The following is a 22,813-nucleotide window of genomic DNA, read 5'->3' as shown; positions in this document are numbered from 1 at the left end:
AAATCTTGATTTTATGAAGCTGCTCAATAAATCTTTGAAAGTTCCTACAACCCAGACATTTAACTGCATTAATAATTAAGACTCCAAACTGCAATTTATTTTGAATTTGCAAAATGATGTAGGCCGGGCGCGGTGGCTCAAGCCTGTAATCCCAGCACTTTGGGAGGCCGAGATGGGCGGATCATGAGGTCAGGAGATCGAGACCATCCTGGCTAACACGGTGAAACCCCGTCTCAACTACAAATACAAGAAAATTAGCCGGGCGAGGTGGTGGGCGCCTGTAGTCCCAGCTACTTGGGAGGCTGAGGCAGGAGAATGGCGTGAACCCGGGGGGGGGCGGAGCTTGCAGTGAGCCGAGATCGCGCCACTGCACTCCAAACCGCGGCACAGAGCAAAACTCAAAATAAAAAAAAAAAAAAAACCAAAATGATGTTAGTTAAGGGGCATGAGCACAATTAAAATCCTTGACCATTCTCTTAACACTGTACAATAAAGTGAGCAAAAAATAAATGATGACCCTAAATAAGAACAGCAATCTAGAATTTAATTTTACATTAAAAAAAGTAATTTTGGCTGGGCGCGGTGGCTCATGCCTGTAATCTCAGCACTTTGGGAGGCCAAGGTGGGTGGATCACCTGAGGTCAGAAGTTTGAGACCAGCCTGGCCAACATGGCAAAACCCCATCTTTACTAAAAATACAAAAAAAAATAGCCAGATGGGGTGGCACACACCTGTAATCCTAGCTACTTGGGAGACTGATGCAGGAGAATTGTGTGAACCTGGAAGGCGGAAGTTGCAGTGAACCGAGATGCCAAGATCAATCACACCACTGCACTCCAGCCTGAGCAACAGGGCAAGACTCCATCCCAAAAAAAAAAAAAAAGAAAAAAAGAAAAGTAATTTTGGATTTATATTTACTGAGAGGGTCTGTTACTACGTTTATTTATATTTGGTTGGATTTAACTGCTAAAAATGTTGCAGAGTCTGAATCTATGGCATGGCAGAGAATAGTTAATCACAGCCATTCAGCAAGTTGTGAAGCTTCTGATTGGGATGAAAGAAACTTCAAGCTGAGAGGAAGAATGTTCTGAAATATTTGGGAGGTTTGGCAGACTCCTTTCTCAGGGGTATGTTTATTTGGGCCAGTGGTTCTCAAGCCCACTTTGCAGATACCTTAAGGGTAGTTGGCCGGGCGCGGTGGCTCAAGCCTGTAATCCCAGCACTTTGGGAGGCCGAGACGGGCGGATCATGAGGTCAGGAGATCGAGACCATCCTGGCTAACCCGGTGAAACTCCGTCTCTACTAAAAAATACAAAAAAACTAGCCGGCGAGGTGGCGGGCGCCTGTAGTCCCAGCTACTCGGGAGGCTGAGACAGGAGAATGGCGTGAACCCGGGAGGCGGAGCTTGCAGTGAGCTGAGATCCGGCCACTGCACTCCAGCCTGGGCGACAGAGCGAGACTCCGTCTCAAAAAAAAAAAAAAAAAAAAAAAAAAAAAGGGTAGTTGTAATAACAAAAGGAAACAAATGTTTCGTCTTACTTTCCATTATCTGTATCTCAGGTATTCTTCCAGAGATACTTTAGCCACATGTAAGGCAATACACTTACATACAGTGTCATGCGTAAAACACATGACATTTTGAACCCTGCCTTTTTTATTAAAATTTCAAATGTATTTAGAATTAAAGTATAATAAACTCCACATAGTCACCCAGTTTCAACAATTACAGATTCATGGCCAATCCTCTTTCTTCTTTACCATACTAACTATCCATCACCCCCTATTCTGACCTACTTAGCTGGGCTGAGGGTGAGGCAAGCAAGGTACTTAGGCACAATTTAAGGAGGCACTCACTTTTCAAAGCTTGTATTTGTACAAGTGATTGTGATTCCTACAATTATGCTAAATCCTTAGGCTTGCCTTATCTGAGATCTGGTCCTGCTGGCTCCCCTGAGTTATTTTGAAGTAAATCTCAAGCACATTATACCTTCCTTTTTTTTCATCATGTATATTGGATATCATTTCATATCGTGGCACAGAGAACTTTAATCTTAATAACAGTTGCATAGAATTACACCCTATGAAGATGCAGTAATTTATAGTAGTCCCTATTGATAGACATTTAGGTTGCTTCCCATCTGGGTATTTTAAACAATGTTGTGATGATTACATTATACCACACATGTAAGTTTGTATGGAGGATAAGTACCTAGAAATAGAGCTTAATAATTTACAGTACCACTATTTTTTAATCATTGCCAAACTAATAAGGGAAATAGCACTTCAGTGTAGTTTGGTTTGCTTTTCTCTTTCTTTTCTTTTATGACAGACATTCTGACTGTAACCTTTCTCTTATGAGTGAAGCTGGGCGTCTTTTCATGTTTAAAGAACTTTCCTATTTCCTTTGCTACAAACTGATTGCTCACATCCATTGCCAATTTTAATTTTGGGGTTTTTTTTTGTTTTTTGGTTTTTTTTTTGAGATGGAGTCTCGCTCTGTCACCCGGGCTGGAGTGCAGTGGTGCGATCTCCACTCACTGCAACCTCCGCCTCCTGGGTTCAAGCAATTCTCCTGCCTCAGCCTCCTGAGTAGCTGGGATTACAGGTGCCCGCCAATATGCCCAGTTAATTTTTGTATTTTTAGTAGAGATGGGGTTTCGCCATGTTGGCCAGGCTGGTCTTGAACTCCTGACCTCAGGTAATCCACCGGTCTCAGCCTCCCAAAGTGCTGGGATTACAAGAGTGAGCTACAGTGCCCGGCCCAGGCGTGGCTTTTAAAAGTGCTGGTAGAGCGGCCGGGTGCGGTAGTTCACACCTGTAATCCCAGCACTTTGGGAGGCCAAGGCGGGTGGATCAAGAGGTCAGGCGATCAAGACCATCCTGGCCAACATGGTGAAACCCCGTCTCTACTAAAAATACAAAAATCAGCTAGACGTGGTGGTGCGTACCTGTAATCCCAACTACGGGAGGCTGAGACAGGAGAATCGCTTGAAGCCAGGAGGCGGAGGTTGCAGCGAGCCAAGACTGCACCACTGCACTCCACCCTGGTGACAGAGTGAGACTCCATCTCAAAAAAAAAAAGGAAAAAAAAGTGCTGGTAGCTTCAGCCTTGGTTTGCTAGGCCCCTAATCCCCCATATAAGAAAGCATACTACCCTTCTAGAGAAACCATGTGGTGAGAGCTGAGACTACATAGAGATAGGGACCCAGCTAAGGCCAGTTTTCCAAAGATACACACCAAAGCCATAGATGTGTCTTGTGGAGCAGAAGAATCACCCAGCTGAGAACCTGCCCAAATTCCTGACCAATGAAGTCATGAATTATAACAAAATGGTGGTGGTTTTAAGCTACTAAGTTTTGGAATATTTCTTACACATCATTAAAGAACCAGAATAGCATTCTTTTTCAGGAACTCTACATATTAGTAAAATTAGTCATTTTTCAGATGTAATGCAAACATATTTTTCCCAGATGTTTTGGCTTTGTTTTCACTTTTTAGTCATGCAAAATTTTATTTTTATGTACTTGCATTTATCATTCTTTTTTTCCCCAAAAACCAACTAGAGCATACAATTGAGGAAAAGATACAATTTTTAAGAACAAGAGAGATGAAATATCTAAGGTTGAACTTAAGAAATCACAAGGTCTATATGAAGAAAACCAAAAACTTTTGAAAGATTCAAAGGAAAGTTTGAACAAATAAGAAGACATCATGTACTTGGATTTAAAAAAGTAATCCTGGCCGGGTTCAGCTAACACGTGTAATCCTAGCACTTTGGGAGGCCAAGGCAAGATCACTTGAGGCCGGGAGTTCAAGACCAGCCTGGCCAACATGGCAGAACCCCGTCTGTACTAAAAATACAAAAAGTTAGCCAGGTGTGGTGGTGCATACCTGTGGTCCGAGCTATTCCAGAGACTGAGGTGGGAGGATCGCTTGAGCCCTGGTGGGGAAGTTGCAGTGAGCCGAGATTGCACCACTGCATGTCAGCCTGTGCCACATCAGAAGATCCTGTCTAAAAAAAAGGGGGGGGAGGGTAGTGGGGAAAAATAAACATGCTGTCTTGAAGTCAGACAACGTGACACTCTTTTGGGTTTGGATGGGGGAATATTTTTTAAAGACTGGGTCTCACTATGTTGCCCAGGCTGGACTGTAGTGGCTATTTATAGGTGCCATTACAGCTCACTACACTCTTGAACTCCTAGGCTCAAGCAGTCCTACTACCTCAGCCTCCCCTAGTACTTGGGAATACAGGCCATGCCACCAAACCCAGCTAGGCAATCTTTTTTTTTTTCTTTTTGACAGGGCCTGGCTCTGTTGCTCAGGCTGGAGTGCAGTGGCATGATCTCTGCTCACTGCAACCTCTGCCTCCTGGGTTCAAGAGATTCTCCTACGTCAGCCTCCAGAGTAGCTGGGATTACAAGCACGCACCATCAGGCTTGGCTAATTTTAAAATGTTTTTGTAGAGCCAAGGTCTGATTATGTTGCTCAGGCTGGTGTTGAACTCCTGGGCTCAAACAAGTCTCCTGCCTCTGCCTCTCAAAATGCTGGGATTACAGGCATGAGCTAGCGCACCCGGCTGATTTTTTTTTTTTTTTTTTTTGAGGTGGAGTCTCACTCTGTCACCCAGGCTGGAGTGAGGTGGCGCGATCTTGGCTCACTGCAACCTCAGCCTCCCAGATTCAAGCAATTCTCCTGCCTCAGCCTCCTGAGTAGATGGGACTACAGGTGCCTGCCACTACGCCCGGCTAATTTTTGTATTTTTAGTAGAGACGGGGTTTCACCATATTGGCCAGACTGGTCTCAAACTCCGGACCTTGTGATCCGCCCGCCTCAGCCTCCCAAAGTGCTGGGATTTACAGGCATGAGCCACTGTGCCCAGCCCCGGCTGAAATTTTTTAAAGGAAATAGTTATCCCAAGCATTTGCTAGCTTTGTGTAGTTTATTTATTCTTGTTTATTTTTTTGAGACAGAGTCTCGCTCTGTCGCCAAGGCTGGAGTGCAGTGGCATGATCTCGGCTCACTGCAACCTCTGCCTCCCGGCGATTTGCAGACAGCGATTCTCCTGTCTCAGTCTCCCACAGTAGCTGGGATTACAGGCGTGTGCTACCATGCATGGCTAATTTTTGTATTTTTAGTAGAGACAAGGTTTCACCATGTTGCCCAGGCTAGTCTCGAACTCCCGACCTCAGATGACCCACCTGCCTCGGCCTCCCAAAATGCTGGGATTACATGCATGAGCCTGGCCGCTTTGTGTAGTTTAAAAATCACTTTCAACTCAAACCCTTTCTGAGGTCGTCATTACTATTATCCCCACTAAACAGAAGCCCTCAGAAAAGCTAATTTTGATTCTGCCATTTGCCCTAATCCGTGTTCCCTTAAGGCAAGTCCTTTCAAAAGTCTAAACTTCAGTTTCCTCTTCTATAACGTGTATGCCAATTAAATGAACTCTCTGCCAGGCCACAAGCCATGACACAATGGAAAGGTAGTTGGGCTTTGGGGTCAGGCACAACTACGAATTCCAGCTCCTCCACTTAGTAGCTGTGTTATCCAGGGAAGGACACGTTCTGACACTGGCTGACGCCTAACTGTGTGCACACATAGACAATTCTTTCATTGAATCTTCAACCCCCTGAGTAAAGTTAATCTTTACTTTAATCTCCGTTTTGAAAACTAAGCCAAGACACGGTGAGGCTGAGTAATTTATCCTTTGTCACCCAACTCTAAAAGAGCTGGATTTGCGCCCAGCATGTAGATTTCAGCGTCTTCATGGTAGATCGCCACCCTCAGTTGCCACCTGAACAGTAAACTTGCTCCACGAAGTGGCTGAGCTGAATCCGTAACTGGAGCGAACCAGCCGTCTGGCTTTGGAATGCAGACCGCCCCTGGCCGACTGCCAGAGGCGGGAGGCCTGAAGTTTGGGCTTCTTGCCGCCCTACCCTGTCCACCACAACGCTGTTATCAAGCCTAAACTTTTAGGAAAGGCACGAAATTAACTCACTTTACACACAGAGATACACAGTGGGACGATTTTGGCTTTTTAAGCTAACTCAGAAAATGGAGATACGGGCTGGGCGCAGTGTCTCACGCCTGTAATCCCAGCACTTTGGGAGGCCGAGGCGGGCGAATCTTGAGGTCAGGAGATCGAGACCATCCTGGCCAACATGGTGAAACCCCGTCTCTACCAACAATACAAAAAATTAGTAGGACGTGGTGGCACGCGCCTGTAGTCCCAGCTACTCGGGAGGCTGAGGCAGGAGAATCGCTTGAACCCGGGAGGCGGAGGTTGCAGTGAGCTGAGATCGCGCCACTGCACTCTAGCCTGGGCGAGAGAGCGAGACTTCGCCTCAAAAAAAAAAAAAAAAAGAAAAGAAAAGAAATTGGAGACATGGCAACCGAAGGCACCTCCTCCCACCTGCCTCCAGGTGGCGCTATAGGACCGGTCCACCTTCCACAGCGCAGACGCCTCAGTTTGGCCTCCCTCGGAGGCCATGCAGCGGAGAAACATGACTTCGTGGCTAGAGGGGCATTTCCTAGGAGACGCCCATGTCGCCGCGTAACCTTCACATACTTCCGCTTCCGGTTCTTTATTCCGGAAATTGCTCTCAGAGGCAGCGTGAGGTTGTGCTCTTTGTGAAATTTCACCATGGCGTACCGTGGCCAGGGCCAGAAAGTGCAGAAGGTTATGGTGCAGCCCATCGTATCCTACGCAGGATGTCAGGACTGGGAGGTTCGGGCCAGAATACGGGGTGCGAAGGCGGACACTGAGAGCAGGCCTGGGGTAGCGGAGTACGAATCCACATCCCATGAGCCCCCGGGGCGACCAAGACTGGAAGAAAGCGCGGGTAGTTGAAGAACCGTGATGGTGGGGAGGTGGTCTTGGGTGGATCCCTGCCGTGGGGGAATGCAGGAATGGAGGCGGCGAAAGGAGGGAAGAGAACTTTAGGTGCGGAGTGAAAACGGGAGTTAAAGGTTTCGGGAAACTCCAGGGGAATGAAAGTAGAAGGGATGTTCTTTAATCTTTAGAAGACCCCTAATGAATGCCCAGCTGGGCACTTTTTGTTTGCGTAAGCACCAGACCTCGCGTTCAGTATACCAAGGTGAGACGGAAACAGGGTCGTCCAGTTGTTTCAGGAAGCAGAGTCTATGCTGCTTTTGTATTTTTTCCTTAGCCACTGTGGTGCAGAACCTCATCTTCAGATACTTACAAAATGTACGTAAGTTGCTTGTTTCGTAACTATTTTTTAAATAAGAGATGAACTGATTTAGTTTTTTGTGTTAACCTGAGTGATCGCTGTGTTCTAGAATTTAAAAATAGATGTGACTGGAGATTGAAGGGTAATCGAGGGGAAGGAGTACTGAGAAAGCACTAATGTGGTGAAGTGGTGTGTATCCATGCCACTTCCCAACATGCAAAGAATTGTATTATTACTTTGCAAGATCAAAAATACTTTTTAATTTCAAAAAGTATTATCAGCAGACTTGAGCATGGTATTTGGGCATCAGTAGTTTTGTTAGTAGTGATTATGCCTAGAACGTTGGAACCTCTCCCCTTTAAGATGAAACACATTGGAAGAAAAACCCAACCAACTTAAACCATGTCAAGAGGTGATGTGTTTAATATCTGTTGGAAAACTTAAAGACGGAAAAAGAAAGAAGGGGTAGCTTCAGAGGAATTTGGTGGCAGCTGCTTTCCTTTGGGGGGAACTTTAGCAACTTAAATTTTATAGTGTGACGACACAACTGAAAAACATTAATTTCAGGTGATAATAATTTTTAACCACCTGAATTGAGGGCTCCTGTCCTGGTTGTTAGGTGTGTGACATGAGAAAGCTTTGTTTTGGAACTGGATTTTGCTGCAAGATATAAGCCCTTGGTCATTAGAAATTGCTGCTTTGTGCTATGCTGTCAAAAACTTTCACTCTTAAATAGATTGAAACCAGAAGCAGTAAGAAATGTTGAGTCCCAAGATTACAGGAAAATTATTAGGTTATATAGTTCCAATATAGAACTTATTAAATGAAAATTCTCTTTGAGATTATTATTACTGGTGAATAATTCTTAGATATGGGCTAATTAGTTAAAACTCTTGACTTACATTCATTACAGTTTTTTTAGGAGCCATATTTCTCTTGTCGTTTGACCAAAATGGTTAGGTTTTGTGTACTTCAATTTTGGGAGGGGGGCGGGGGAGGGGGCAAGATCTTGCTTAATGTTGCACAGGCTAATCTTGAACACCTGGCCACAAAGCGAATTATTCTGCTTTGGCATCCCAAAGTACTGGAATTACAGGTGTGAATCGAGGCAGCTGGCCTGTTTTTCTTTTTCTTTTTTTTCTTTTCTTTTCTTTTCTTTTTTTTTTTAAGACGGAGTCTTACTCTGTCGCCCAGGCTGGAGTGTAGTGGCTCAATCTCGGCTCACTGCAGTTTCCGCCTCCCGGGTTCAAGTGATTCCCCTGCTTCAGCCTCCTGATAACTGGTACTACAGGCGTGTGCTACCATGTCCAGCTAATTTTTTTTGTATTTTTAGTAGAGATGGGGCTTCACCATGTTAGCCAGGATGCTCTCTATCTCTTGACCTTGTGATCCACCTGCCTGGGCCTCCCCAAGTGCTGGGATTACAGGCATGAGTCGCTGCGCCCGGCCCCATTTTTCTTTTTTTAACGTTTCTACTTTTATGATTATTTCAGAGATCGCGGATTCAGGTGTGGCTCTATGAGCAAGTGAATATGCGGATAGAAGGCTGTATCATTGTGAGTATCCAGGCAATTTTATCTCATAGCAGTTTGGTCATAGCAAAAGATTTCTCAGAAAGTGGCTAGCCAGAACATTGTATAAAAAGTGAAAGATCCAACCTAAGCAAAGTTTTTGGGGGCCGCTATTTAGCCTTTTTTCATTGTTGATAGGTAAGGATTGGGTAATTTTTAATAGACAGGGAAAATTAACTTTTAATTCATTTTCTTTCCTCTGTCTGTGTTGAGAAGAAAATTTGTATTTTATTTTTGAGAAAGGGCCTTGTTCTGTTGCTTAGGCTGGAGTGCAGTGGCACAGTCATGGCTCGTTGTGGCCTCAACCTCCTGGGCTCAAGCAGTCCTCCTGCCTCAGCCTTCCAAGTAGCTAGGACCAAAAGTGTGCACCATCACAGCCTGCTAAATTTTTATTTTTTATAGAGACGAGGTCTCACATTGTTGTCCAGGCTGGTCTCCTGGGCTCAGGTGATTCTCCCACCTCAGCCTCTCAAAGTCTTGGGATTACAGGCATGAGCCACGATGCCTGGCTGAAAATTAACTTTTAAAAATTATTTGAAAAAAAAATATTTGAGCAACGATGTTAGTATGGAGAGAGGGGACAAAAGAAAGGAAATTAGGAAGGGTGGAGACTAATGGAATTGTTTGTTGTGGGTTAGGTGATACCTGAATAGAGCTCAGTGGGGTTAAATAGGGATAGCAGGCTACCCTAAGTAATTTTTTTTTTTAAGTTGGGATCTTGCTTTGTCACCCAGGTGCTGTCAGAGCTCACTACAATCTTGAACTCCTTGGCTCAAGTGATTCTTCCACCTCAGCCTCTAGTAGCTGGGACTATAGGCATGCACCACCATGTCCAGCTAATTTTTAAATATTTTGCTGGGCACGGTGGCTCACGTCTGTAATCCTAGCACTTTGGGAGGCCGAGCATGATGAATCACTTTAGCTCCGGAGTTCGAGACCAGCCTGGGCAACATGATGAAACCCTGTTTCTACCAGAAATACAGAAAGTAGCCGGGCACAGTGGTGCGCCCTGTAGTCCCAGTTACTTGGTGGGGCTGAGGCAGCAGAATTGCTTGAACCCAGGAGGTCGAGCTGCAGTGAGCCGAGGTCACACCACTGCATTCTAGCCTGGGAGACAAAGTGAGATCCTTTCTCAAAAAAAAGAAAAAAGACTTTGGGTGGAAGGTGGAGTGCGGGGCTTGAGATGAGTGAATCTTTGAAGTTAGTTGGATTTTGTATCTGCATAGGTATACACATTTAAAATGGGTTGGATGTGATTTTCTTTGACGATGACAGTTTGTTTATTTTTCTAGGGTTTTGATGAATATATGAACCTTGTATTAGATGATGCAGAAGAGATTCATTCTAAAACAAAGTCAAGAAAACAACTGGGTAAGGATATAAGTGGTCTTACAGAATCGTAGAAATGTTTTGTTCACTTGCAGAATTCAGTGACCTGCAACTCAGTTCATGTTTGATTTTACTTTGCATTTGAGAAGTTATTATTCAGAGTAGTAGTACACTTTTGAAATTATTCTCTACCACTCACTTCTCACCACACTCCATTTTGGCTTCTCTGCCCAGAGAGCTCTCACCAAGGGAACCAAAGACTAGTGGTGTTAAATCTAATGATCAGTACTAATCCTCATTTTAATTAAACTCTCAACAGCATTTGGCACCATTGGCCACTCCCTCCTTAAAGTGCTTTGTTCCATTGTCTGAGTGGGGGGGAAAACCCAAGTAGATTTTTCTATTTCCTCAGTTGACAATAATTAACACAGAAGACTTCTGTGACCAGATGTGTGGGCGTATTTCCCCACACACCAAGCAAGCAGTCAGTTCTGCAGTGGACGTCAGCTTGGAGTCGTCAAGTTCAGTTCAGTTAATAACACTATCTACCTGGAGATAGTGTCAGTTCCCAGAGGTTGAGGGCTCAATCCCCAAGATTGCCTTCCCTGCCCCTCGATGCTCCACCAGATGCCAATAGTCAGCTCCAGATTGTTTTACCTGTCCTTCTTACTGACTGGCTGTAAACTGGATCCCATAACCCCTCCTTTGGTTTAATTAATTTGCTAGAGCAGCTCACAGAACTCAGGGAAACACTTATATTTACTGGTTTATTATAAAGGATATTACAAAGAATACAGATGAAGAGATGCACAGGGCAAGGCATATAGGAAGGGATGCGAAGCTTTTGTGCCCTCTACAAGCTCACTGCTCTCTGGGAACCTCCATGTGTTGAGCTGTCAGAAACCCATTGTTTTCAGTTTTTATGTAAGCTTCATTATGTAGGCCTGACTGAATAAATTGGCTATTGGTGATCAGCTTAACCTTCAGCTCCTCTTCTCCCTGGGTTGGAGGGTGGGGCTGAAAGTCTGACCTCACTAATGCCTTGGTCCTTTCAGTGAGCAGCTCCAATGCTGAAACTTTGCAGGGGCTGCTGGTGGTCAGTCAATCATTAGCATACAAAAAGGCAACACCTTAGAGATTCTGAGGATTTTAGGAGTTGTATGGGATTGAAGACCAAATAAATATTTTGCAGTATCACACCTTGGCTCTACGATATTATACTTGGGTTTTAATTTTTCATTTCTGGCTATTTTTCAGACTTGTATGTTCATTCTTTGGGACCCAGTCACTAAATGAGTTGCTCCAGGCTTGGTTCTAGGCCCTCCTGTCATTCAGTATTGTCTGCCTAGGCACTGGAGTACAGCTTTAACTACCATCTATGTATATTGACTCCCAAATTTGGGACTCCCAAGTCTGGGCCTATTCACCATTTCTACTTGAATGTTTCAAAGGCTTCTTAAAGTCAGCATATCAGAAAGCAAACTCAATTCCAACTCACACTGTTTAGAGCTATTGTATTATTATTTCCCGCCTTATTGAATGGCACCAGTTTCCAATTCAGCTTACTAATTGATTTCTCTGCAGCTACCTCCAGTTTGCTTTCCAGGCCTCAGTCATCTTTTAAAAACAATCTGAACATGTCATCCCTTTGCTTGAAATTCTTCAGTGACTTCCTGTTGCTCTTAGGATAAAAAAAATCTAATGATTCTGCAAATCTAATGATCTTTATGATCTAGTCTTATCTCCCTCTGCTCATCTCATATCACTGTGCCTTACTTTCTGAGCTTTAGCAACACTTGTCTTATTTCAGTTCTTTGAGTCTGTGCATTTGCCCAACCATTAATCTTTGTATATGATATTCCTTGTGTCTTTAGAGCTCAGATCAAATATCAGTTCTCTTAAGACAGTGGTCTCCAACCATTTTGGCACCAGAGACCAGTTTTGTGGAAGACAGTTTTTCTATGGACCGGAGTGTGGGGGATGGTTTTCGGATGATTCAAGCACATTACATTTATGGTGCACTTTATTTCTATTATTATTACATTGTAATATTTAATAAAATAGTGATACAACTCACCATCATGTAGAATCAGTGTGAGCCCTGAGCTTATTTTCCCACAACTAGACAGTCCCATCTGGGGGTGATGGGAGACAATGACAGATCATTAGGCATTAGGTTCTCATAAGGAGTGCGCAGCCTAGATCCCTCTATGCCCTGTTCACAATAGGTTTCATGCTCCTATGAGAATCTAAGGCCTCCGCTGATCTGACAGGAGGCAGAGCCCAGGCAGGAATACTAGTGATGTGGAGTGGCTGTAAATACAGATGAAGCTCTGCCACCTTGCCCACTGCTCACTTGCTGTGTGACCTGGTTTCTAACAGGGACCAGAACTGGTACTGGTCTGTGGCCCAGGGGTTAGGAAGCCCTGTTCTAAAAAGTTCAGAGTTTAATTTGATTTTGCTGGGGATGGGGGAGGCGGGGTTATGTGCTCCCTGAGTTTGTAGTAAAACATTTATTATTGAAATTATTTTATTAATGTCTCTCCTGTTATGAGATGCTTCACCATAAGTGCATGAATCATGCCTTTTTTGATCCCTAGTGTGCTCAGTACCTAACTCAATGCCTGGCGCATAATAGAAACTAAAAAATACTTGAATAATGAATGGTATTTCTTTCTTTTGTTTTTGGAGACGGAGTCTCACTCTGTTGCCCAGGCTGGAATGAAATGACGCGATCTTGGCTCACTGCAACCTCCGCCTCCTGGGTTTAAGCAATTCTGCTGCCTCAGACTCCCGAGTAGCTGGGACTACAGGCGTGCACCACCGCGCCTGGCTGATTTTTTGTGTTTTAGTAGAGATGGGGTTTCACTGTGTTGCCCAGGCTGGTCTCTAACTTCTGAGCTCAGGCAGTCCACCTGCCTTGGCCTCCCAAATGCTGGGATTACATGTGTGAGCCACTAAGCCTGGCAATGAACGGTATTTCTTAACCCAGTTAATGAATGGTCTTAGTATTCACGGTTTCAAGACACAGTGAATCATTTCTATTAACATCCCATTCACTTGAGGTTTATTTAGGCATTTTGTCTTCATTTGTTAAATGCTCACTAATACTTTTATCAGTGGTGGGTTTCAGGTGTCTCTCAGACCCTCAGAATTCTCATGAACCTATACTAGATATGTGGAAAGTAGATTCTGAGAAGCAGTATGGTGTTTCGCTAGCTTCTTCCTGCTTACACTATTTTTATGAAAACCTGGGTTTTTTAGATTTATTTATTTATTTTTTTTGGAGACGGAGTCTTGCTTTGTCTCCCAGGCTTGAGTGCCATGGCACAATCTCGGCTCACTACAACCTCCACCTCATGGGTTCAAGTGATTCTCCTGCCTCAGCCTCCTAAGTAACTGGGATTACAGGTGCATGCCGCCACACTTGGCTGATTTTTTATATTTTAGTAGAAGACGGGGTTTCACCGTGTTGTCCAGGCTGGTCTCAAACTCCTAAGCTCAGGCATTCCGCCCACCTTGGCCTCCCAAAGTGCTGGGATTATAGGCATGAGCCACCATACCCAGCTGGATTTTTCAGATTTTAAGATGTCTTGCCAGGAAGGGCAGGCTTAGCCTCACCGAGGTCATATTATTTATAAATTATTTACCAACTGTTGAATTCTCATGGTAGTATTCATCCTGTAGAATAGAATATTATTAATACCTGCAGAAGCCTGGGAAAGTAGAACAGTTTAATTGCTGTTGGAGTTGATCAACATGTCTCAAACTGTTCTGCCAGTGAACACCAGTGTTCCTGAAGATGTTTATAGATTTCTTAGAAAAGTATCGTCTTAAATAACCTTAGGAAAGTTTGGGTAAAACTTAAACAGGTTTGTGTATTGTAGGGTGGAGTTTTGGTTTGTTTTTTTTTTGAGACAGAGTTTTGCTCTTGTTGCCCAGGCTGGCGTGCAATGGTGCGATCTCAGCTCACTGCAACCACCGCCTCCCAGGTTCAAGCGATTCTCCTGCCTCAGCCTCGCAAGTAGCTGGGATTACAGGCGCACGGCACCACGCCCAACTAAATTTTGTATTTTTAGTAGAGATAGGGTGGAGTCTTTAATATACTAACAGCTTTAAGAATGGAGTTATAATATGCTATATTTCCCAAACTTGACATACGACTCATTTCCAAACTTTTACAAACTCAGCATTGGGAAATGTTGTGTGAGGCCTATTGAGTTGACTTAGTTCATAGAAATGATGCTTGTTATGAAATATCATCTACCTTTGTTAGTTTGTAGAAAAGGTAAATGTATTCTAATGGAGCCAGAAAACATTTCACTATATGGACACTTGAAAATGTTTACGTGTTTTTATAAGAAAGCATTTTCAAAATGTTGTTCAAAAACTGGATACAAAATTCTGGGAGTGAAACATCTGAGTGTGTGGCTATGAATAGCCTTTTGTTGTTTTTGTGTTGCAGGTCGGATCATGCTGAAAGGAGATAATATTACTCTGCTACAAAGTGTCTCCAACTAGAAATGATCAATGAAGTGAGAAATTGTTGAGAAGAATACAGTTTGTTTTTAGATGTCCTTTGTCTAATATGAACATTTATTCATATTGTTTTGATTACCCTTGTGTTATACAAGATGGCAATAAATGCTGTAGGATTGTTTGTATTTAAAAATTTACATTGCTTCTTCCTTCCTATTCATCAGTAGAGACTTTTTACACACTAACACCGTTCGTTGTTGGTATTTACTTTAGTTTTCTGAAGGGTGGCAGTTGCCTTGAGCACTTGGTATTCGCAGAGCTTGGACCTGTAGATTTTGAGGCAGATTAGGAATTCTGCCTGACAGGTAAGCTTCCAGTATTGGGAGGTGGAGAAGGGGAGGGTTCACAAAAATAAATTGGGGTTATTGCACTAATAATTGTCTTCATCACTTCTGGTTCTGGATGCTGGAATACCAGAGTTTCTAACCTAAATAGGTTGGGTACGTTATTTAATTGGGTCAGTATTGCTCAACACTGTAACTGAGTCACTGTGAGGTCTTTGTGAATTTTATCACTAAGATCAGAATGTGAGAAGTATTTGGGTATAGGCAAAGAATGAAGTGCCTTTCAAGTACTTTAAAAATGAGTTAAGAGTTTACAGGAAAGAGACTGAGATTGGTAATCTGAAAAGGACCACAAGCACAGCTGGTAGGTAAATTGTTAGGCAGAATAATGGTATATTAGAGAAACACACCTGTCTCTTATTCTTATCTCTTAAGAATTTTGGTTCTTCCCCCAGTGATTTCTGGTTGAATTCTTATGTGGGCAGGTTTCCTTTCCCCCAATATTGCACATGGTTCTAGTTAGAATTCTGTTAGATAGATAGTGAGCATATGCTGTTAGCTAGACACAGTGTTGAATCAGTACAGTGAAACAGACTGGTAAACAGGTAGTTTTAATGCCTCATCCTAAGTACTATTTAAATTGGATCTTGAAAGGTGAATAAGGCCTGCCTTAAGTTCTGCTAAAGGCAATGCTGTTATTAAGGATGGATAAGGAAGGACCAAGAAGTCTGGCTCCTACTTTTCTTTTTTTTTTTTTTTTTTTTTTTTTTTTTTTGAGACGGAGTCTCGCTCTTGTCGCCCAGGGCTGGAGTGCAGTGGCCGGATCTCAGCTCACTGCAAGCCCGGGCCTCCCGAAGCTTACGCATTCTTCCTGTTCAGCCCTCCCCCGAGAGCTGGGACTACAGGCGCCCACCACCTCACCAAGCAAGGTTTTTGTATTTTTAGTAGAGACGGGTTTCACCCTATTAGCCAGGATGGTCTCATCTCCCAAGACCTCGTGGATCCGCTCACTGCCTCCCAAAGTGCTGGGATTACAGGCTTGAGCCACCGTGCCCGGCCTGGCTCCTACTTTTCTACATGCCTGTGAAGGAGACTGTAGTTTCAGTTCATGAAACTGAATAAAAGAAATCCTGGCCGGGCGCGGTGGCTCAAGCCTGTAATCCCAGCACTTTTGGGGAGGCCGAGACGGTGATCACGCAGGTCAGGAGATCGAGACCATCCTGGCTAACACGGGTGAAACCCTGCCTACTAAGAAATAACATAAAAAAAACTAGCCGGCGAGGTGGCGGCCTGTAGTCCCAGCTACTTGGGAGGCTGAGGCCGGAGAATGGCGCGGAACCTGGGAGGCGAGAGCTTGCAGTGAGCTGAGATCTGCCACTGCACTCCCTAGCCTGGGTTGGCGAGCCAGACTCCGCCTCCAAAAAAAAATCCTTTCTGAGATAAAGGAGATTTGTAGGTGAATGCAGAAGTGTATACAGCTTTGAACCGTGCATTCCATCTATATTCCTCCTGTCTGAACTCATGCTCTTTCGATTATATTTTGAAATAAAGGGCTGCATTAGTTCTTTTAACGTTTGAGTTTGAAATTAATTAAACTGATCACTACATGCAAAGAAAACATTGGGCAGCAGAGGGAGTTACAGCCCTGAGACTGCTTCAGCCCTGCTGGTGAAAAGATTGAGTTGAAGCTTTTTCAGAGCAGAGCAAAGACCTCCCTGCAGCCTTCTTGGCACCAGAATAGCTGGGAAGAAGGATAAAAGCCCAGAGGAGTATAATCTCTAAGAAAACCTGCTGGCTGCCTTTTCCATTTCCCTGTGTGGCCTTTCTGACCTGGCTGCCCTGTGGAAGCAGAGCTGTGCCTGCTGTGGCTTATTCTGAATGGATCAAGACATGGAAGGTTCTATTTTTGACAGAGCAAATGATGATAGTGAGAATTAAGGTACAGTGAACTCTTACAATTGAGGTCTGTATTTAGAAATCCCTGCTTGCTTTCCTGCTCTACTGGAGCCTGTGGTGTTTGCTTTTTAAGTTGTACTTTTCCACCATCTCTAGATCGTTTCTTCCAACCAGAATTTACGGGAGGCGTTGCTCTCTGCCTCATTAAGGTTACTAAAACATCCTGCTGGGAAGCTGCTCTTGTTGGCAGCCCTGGGTTATGTCAGCTTTTCTAGAACGGCTGTTGGTTTCTGAGGGGGTCATGATAGACACCCCTAACCCTCATAGCATTCTTGAAGTGGGGGTGGGAGGAATAGAGAATCAGGCTCTGAAAGAAAAGTGCTGATGTGGGCCTGGTGGTCAATTAGTAGCAGGTAGGGAGAAGGAAAAGTTTGAAAATAATAGGATATTGTGCTTTGGGGTACCAACTCTTGTCATATCACACTTGTCAACAGTTTCAGGATTAGAGAGTGTACCTCTAATTTGGATTAAGGCATTATGGGCCGGAAAGTGTCATGGTGGGGTAAGTAAGCCTAGTAGCATCACAGGTTAACTGGGTAACACAGGCATTTTCCTTAACTATCTACTGATGCATGCTTTTGTGAGGAAATGCTTGTTTGAACTTTATTGTTGAGACAGAGTCTTGCTCTGTTGCCCAGGCTGGAGTGCAGTGCCACAATCATAGTTGACTGTGATCTTGACCTCCTGGGCTCAAGCGATTCTCCCACTTCAGCCCCCTGAGTAGCTGGGACCACAGGCACACACCACCAAGCCTGGCAATTTTTTTTTTAAATGGCAGAGGTAGTTAAGGCTTTATTTTGGAAAAAAACAAAAACAAAAACAAATTGTTTTATAGCTGGAGTCATGGGCCAGGGGGGTACCCCAGGCAATAAACTCCATGACTGGGTTGAGGGCTAGGACTGAGCCTCACTTAGGCGAGGCTATGTTCACTCCTGTTTCCTATGCTCCCTTGCACAGTGGCCTCTTCCACTGGCTCTGGGGCATCCACAGGAAGGGATGGGCTGGGAGGGGCTGCCATGGCCATTTACTTGGACAGGACATCAGAGGACTCGGACACCAGCTTCCCATCTTGCATCTCTATTTTCTTCACAACCACAGCACTGGAGGAACCCTGGAGAAGCTGGTGCGGCTAGAGGAGCTAGAGCCCCTGCCAGAGTCAAAGCTGGAACCTAGCCATAGCTGAGGCCAGGGCTTGTGAGGCCCCATAGGCCAAGCTCAGTGTACCTGAGTAGCCACTGGTGGTCTTTATATATATACTTATGTTCTACATCCCAGACTCCAGCCTGCTCTTGTTGCCCTCCAGCAGCTTCATGTAGGTGGCAGCCTCTGTGTCCGGGGCCAGCTTGACATTCCTCAGCTCCCGGTACCAGCTTGGGGGGTGGTGTCTTTTAAAAAAAAAAAAATTTAGTTTTAAATATTTATTTTTTTGAGACTGGGTTATAAGACTAGTTAATTTTTGTATTTTTGGTAGAGAGGGGACTTCGCTATGTTGCCCAGGCTGGTCTGAAACTCCTGGCCTCAATCAATCTATCTGCCTTGGCCTCCCAAAGTACTGGGATTAACAGATGTGAGCCACTGCACCCAGCTGCATTGCTGTCCTTAATGGAGGCTCCCCATGGTGCTTGGCGTTCATGATGGCAGCCTCCAGGGAAGTCTTCTGGCCTTTGAGGCTTTCAGTCTCAGCCTGGAGCCGGCTGATACTCTGGTTCATCTCCGAGATTTTCGTCTTTGTGCGACACATCATCCTCATGCTTCCCAGCCAGTGTCTGCAGTTCCTCGTACTTGATCTGGTATATGTTTTCAGCCTCCGCCCAACTGCGGTTGGCAATCTTGTACTGGTCCTTGACCTCAGTGATGATGCTGTCTGTGTCCATGGAGTGGCTGTTGTCCATAGACAGAACCACAGATGTGTCCAAGATCTGGGACTGCAGCTCCTGGATCTCCTCTTCATACAGCTGCCTGATGAAGTTGATCTCATCAGTCAGCCCTTCCATGCAAGACTCCAGCTCTACATTGTTCATGTAAGCTTTATCCATAAACTTCTTGAAGACAAATTCATTGTCCATCTCTGTACACTTACTGATCTCATCCTCATGCTTATTCTTGAAGTCCTCCAGCAGCCCCTCCATGTTGCCAAGCTCTGCCTCCAGCTTCAGCTGCTCCTGGCCCAGAATGTACAGCTGCTGCCGAAGGTTGTTGATACAGCTCTCGAGCATGTTGTCTGTGTTGCTCCACGCTGTCTTCTGCTGCTGGAGACTACACTTGCTCTCCAGCATCTTGTTCTGCTGCTCCAGGAGCTGTATCGTGTCAGTGATGGAGGCAGACTTACTGATAAGGGTCTTGATCTGCTCTTTCTCCTGGGTACACATGGCCTGGGTGTTGGGTTACACCTCCAGCTTGAGGGGGCTCAGCAGGCTCTGGTTCACCATGATGGCTGTGATGCTACCCATTACCACTGGCCCCACTATAGCCTCCACTCAGACCCAGGCCGGCACCCAGACCACCCCAGAAGCACTGCTGCTACCCACTCGGGAGAGCCTTGAGGAGCTAATGCGGGCACTGGGCCTACTCATGTAGAAGCAGCTGCTGAAGACCCAGGGACCAGAGACGGATACCTTGTAGGACTTCTGGGTCACCCTGGTGAACATGGTAGGGGCAAGAGTGGAGGCAGATGGTCCAAACCAGACAGAGATTTGAGAGGGAATAGAGAAGCTACATCTAGTCTAATTTTTAATTTTTTTTTGCCCAGGCTAGTCTCCAACTCCTGAGGTCAAGCAATCCTGCTTCGGCCTCCCAAAGTTCTGGGATTACAGGTGTGAGCCACTGCGCTCGGCAAAACTTTATTTTTAAGGTAGCTTGAGGACTTACGTCTGTTAGTACCTGGAGATTAACTTAAAAGTTATATCCAATGGAATTATTAAAAATTTAAAAATGTTAGTACATTTTTATGATCAAAATCCAAACAGTATAGAAATAGAAATAGGAAAAAAGTTGCTCCTTTTCCTACTAGTGTTTTCCTAGATGACCACTGTGAAGAGTTAGATGCTTATTCTTCTAAGCTTCATACTAATAGATATAGATTGTTTTGTTTATCATTTTGGTATTTTATTCCTTTTTAAAAAATTGTTTTTAGGTTGAGTGCAGTGGCTTACACCTGTAATCCCAGCACTTTGGGAGGCTGAGGCAGGAGGACCACATGAGCTTAGGAGTTCGAGACCAGCCTGGGCAACATGGTGAGACCTCATTTCTTTTTTCTTTTTTTTTTTTGAGACCGAGTTTCGCTCTTGTTGCCCAGGCTGGAGTGCAATGGCATGATCTCGGCTTACCACAGCCTCTGCCTCCAAGGTTGAAGCAATTCTCCTGCCTCAGCCTCCCAAGTAACTGGGATTACAGGCATGTGCCACCATGCCTGGCTAAATTTTTTTGTAATTTTAGTAGAGACGGGGTTTCTCCATGTTGGTCAGGCTGGTCTCAAACTCCCGACCTCAGGTGATCCACCACTTCAGCCTCCTAAAGTACTGGGATTACAGTTGTGAGCCACCGCGCCTGGCCTGTGAGACCCCATTTCTATAAAAAATAAATTTTTAAAAAGCCAGTTATGGCTCTGGTCCCAGCTACTTCAGAGGTTGAGACAGGAGGATTACTTGTGCCCAGGAGGTTGAGAGAGGCTACAGTGAGCTATGTTTATGTCACTGCATTCCAGCCTGGGTGACAGAGTGAGACCCTGTCTCAGAAGAATAAAAAATTGTTTTGAATTGTGGTAAAATACACATAATATATATTTACCATCTTAACCATTTTTAAGTGTGCAGTTCAGTAGTGTTAAGTATATTCACATTGTGCAGCCAATCTCCAGAACTTTTCTTCTTGCAGGACTGAAACTCTGTACCTATTAACTCTACATTTTCCCTAATGCCCTGGCCATCACCATTCCTCTTCCTTTCTGTCTCTATTATATTTTCTGTTCTAAGTACTTCATATAATAGAATCATGCAGTATTTGTCTCTTTGTGACTGGCTTATTTTATTTAGCATAATGTCCTCAAGCTTCATTCATGTTGTAGAAAATGTCAAAATTTGGAAAATGTAGAAAAAATTTTTTTCCGTCTTTTTGGGGGGACATGGGATGAAGACAGAGTCTCGCTCCATCACCCAGACTGGAGTGCAGCGACGCAATCTCGGTTCATTGCAACTTCCACCTCCCAGGTTCAAGTGATTCTTGTGCCTCAGCCTCCTGTGTGCTTGGACTACAGGTGTATGCCACCACACCTGGCTTATTTTTTCGTATATTTAGTAGAGACAAGGTTTCACTGTGTTAGCTAGGCTGGTCTTGGAACTCCTGGCCTCAGGTGATCCACCCGCCTCAGCCTTCCAAGTGCTGGGATTACAGGTATGAGCCATCATGCCCAGCCTCTTTCTTTGTTAGGCTGAATAATATTCCGTTGTATCCAGATTTCACATTTTATTTGTCCATTGATGGACCATCTGGGTTGCTTCCATCTCTGCCTGTGGTGAGTAATATTGCTATGACCATGGGTATACAAATGTCTCTTTGAGAACATGCTTTCAGTTCTTTTGGATATATACCTAGATGTAGAATTGCTAGATCATATGGTGATGTTGTTTTTAAATTTTTGAGGAAGCACCCTACTATTTTTCATGGCAGCTTCACCATTTCACATTTTCACTAGCAGTGGATAAGGGTTCCAGTTTCTCCATATTTTTGCCAACACTTTCGTGGTTGTTTCGATAGCCACCTTTCTAATGGGTATGAAATGGTATCACTGTGGTTTTGATTTGTATTTCCCTAACAATTATTGATGTTAAGCATCTTTTCATGTGTTTATTGGCTATTCAGATGGAGAAATGGCTATTCAAATCCCATTTTTAAACAGGTTATTTAGTTTTTTTGTTGTTGAGTTGTAGGAGTTCTTTGTATATTTCAGATATTAATCTTGTATCAGATCTGTGATGTTTTCTCCCATTCCATAGGTTGCTTCTTTTCCCTCCATTGATTGGGTCCTTTGGTGCAAAGAAGGTTTTTAAATTTGATGTTCATTTTATCTATTTTTACCTTTATTGCCTTTTTGGTGTCTTAGGTGTTTTTACTTTGGAAAGGATTTCTTTTTCTTTTTTTCTCCTTTTTACAGTTGAGTATCCCAAATCCAAAATCTGACATGCTCCAAAATCTGAAGTTTTTTGAGAGCCTACATAACGCTCCAAGGAAATGCTCATTGGAGAATTTTGGATTTTGGATTTTCAGATTTGGGACGATTGATGGGTAGGTATAATGCAAATATTTCAAAATCTGAAAAAAACCTAAAGTCTGAAACACTTCTACTCCCAAACATTTTGGGTAAAGGATACTCAAACTGTATTTTTTATTATAAGTAGACAGTTTATAATAATACTTTTTTTTTTTTTTTGAGACAGTCTCGCTCTTGCCCAGACTGGAGTGCAGTGGCATGATCTCAGCTCACTGCAACCTCCACCCCCTGGGTTCAAGCGATTCTCATGTCTTAGCCTCCCTAGTAGCTGAGATTACAGGCGCCCAGCTAATTTTTATATTTTTATTAGAGATGGGGTTTCGCCATGTTGGCCAGGCTGGTTTCAAACTCCTGACCTCGAGTGATCTGCCCGCCTCAGCCTCCCAAAGTGCTGGGATTACAGGCATGAGCCATCGCACCCGGCCTTGAAATAGTACTTATTTATGGAACACAAAGTGATGTTACATTTATGAATACAATGTAAAATAATTAAATCAAGCCAATTAACATATTCATTACTTCAAACCCTTTTTTTGTGGTGAGAACATTTGAAAGTTAGCAATTTTGGAATGTTCAATACACTTATGAACTACATTTGTAATGATGTATGATAGGTATCAAAGACTTATTTCTCTGTCTCCTGTCTGTTTGTTTGTTTGTTTGTTTGTTTGTTTG

General features: G+C 43.9%; 1 protein-coding gene and 1 pseudogene across 1 annotated transcript; one reads left to right on the top strand and one right to left on the bottom strand.

Annotated features, from left to right (window-relative positions):
• The first annotated feature begins 6,564 nt into the window (after positions 1-6,564).
• On the top strand, positions 6,565-14,769 carry SNRPE (small nuclear ribonucleoprotein polypeptide E). Its single transcript, XM_003893259.5, has 5 exons — positions 6,565-6,697; positions 7,184-7,210; positions 8,687-8,749; positions 10,057-10,135; positions 14,559-14,769. The coding sequence occupies exons 1-5, from the start codon at positions 6,644-6,646 to the stop codon at positions 14,612-14,614; spliced, it is 279 nt and encodes a 92-aa protein (XP_003893308.1). The 5' UTR covers positions 6,565-6,643; the 3' UTR covers positions 14,615-14,769.
• A 3,610-nt stretch (positions 14,770-18,379) lies between these two features.
• LOC101024381 lies at positions 18,380-19,520 on the bottom strand (annotated as a pseudogene).
• Between the last annotated feature and the right edge of the window lie 3,293 nt (positions 19,521-22,813).

This window comes from Papio anubis, chromosome 1 (assembly GCF_008728515.1).
Source record: "Papio anubis isolate 15944 chromosome 1, Panubis1.0, whole genome shotgun sequence".
In the NCBI taxonomy this organism is placed as follows: Eukaryota; Metazoa; Chordata; class Mammalia; order Primates; family Cercopithecidae; genus Papio; species Papio anubis.
The sequence above is the reverse complement of the archived record's forward strand: the minus strand, read 5'-3'. Positions and strand labels throughout refer to the sequence as shown.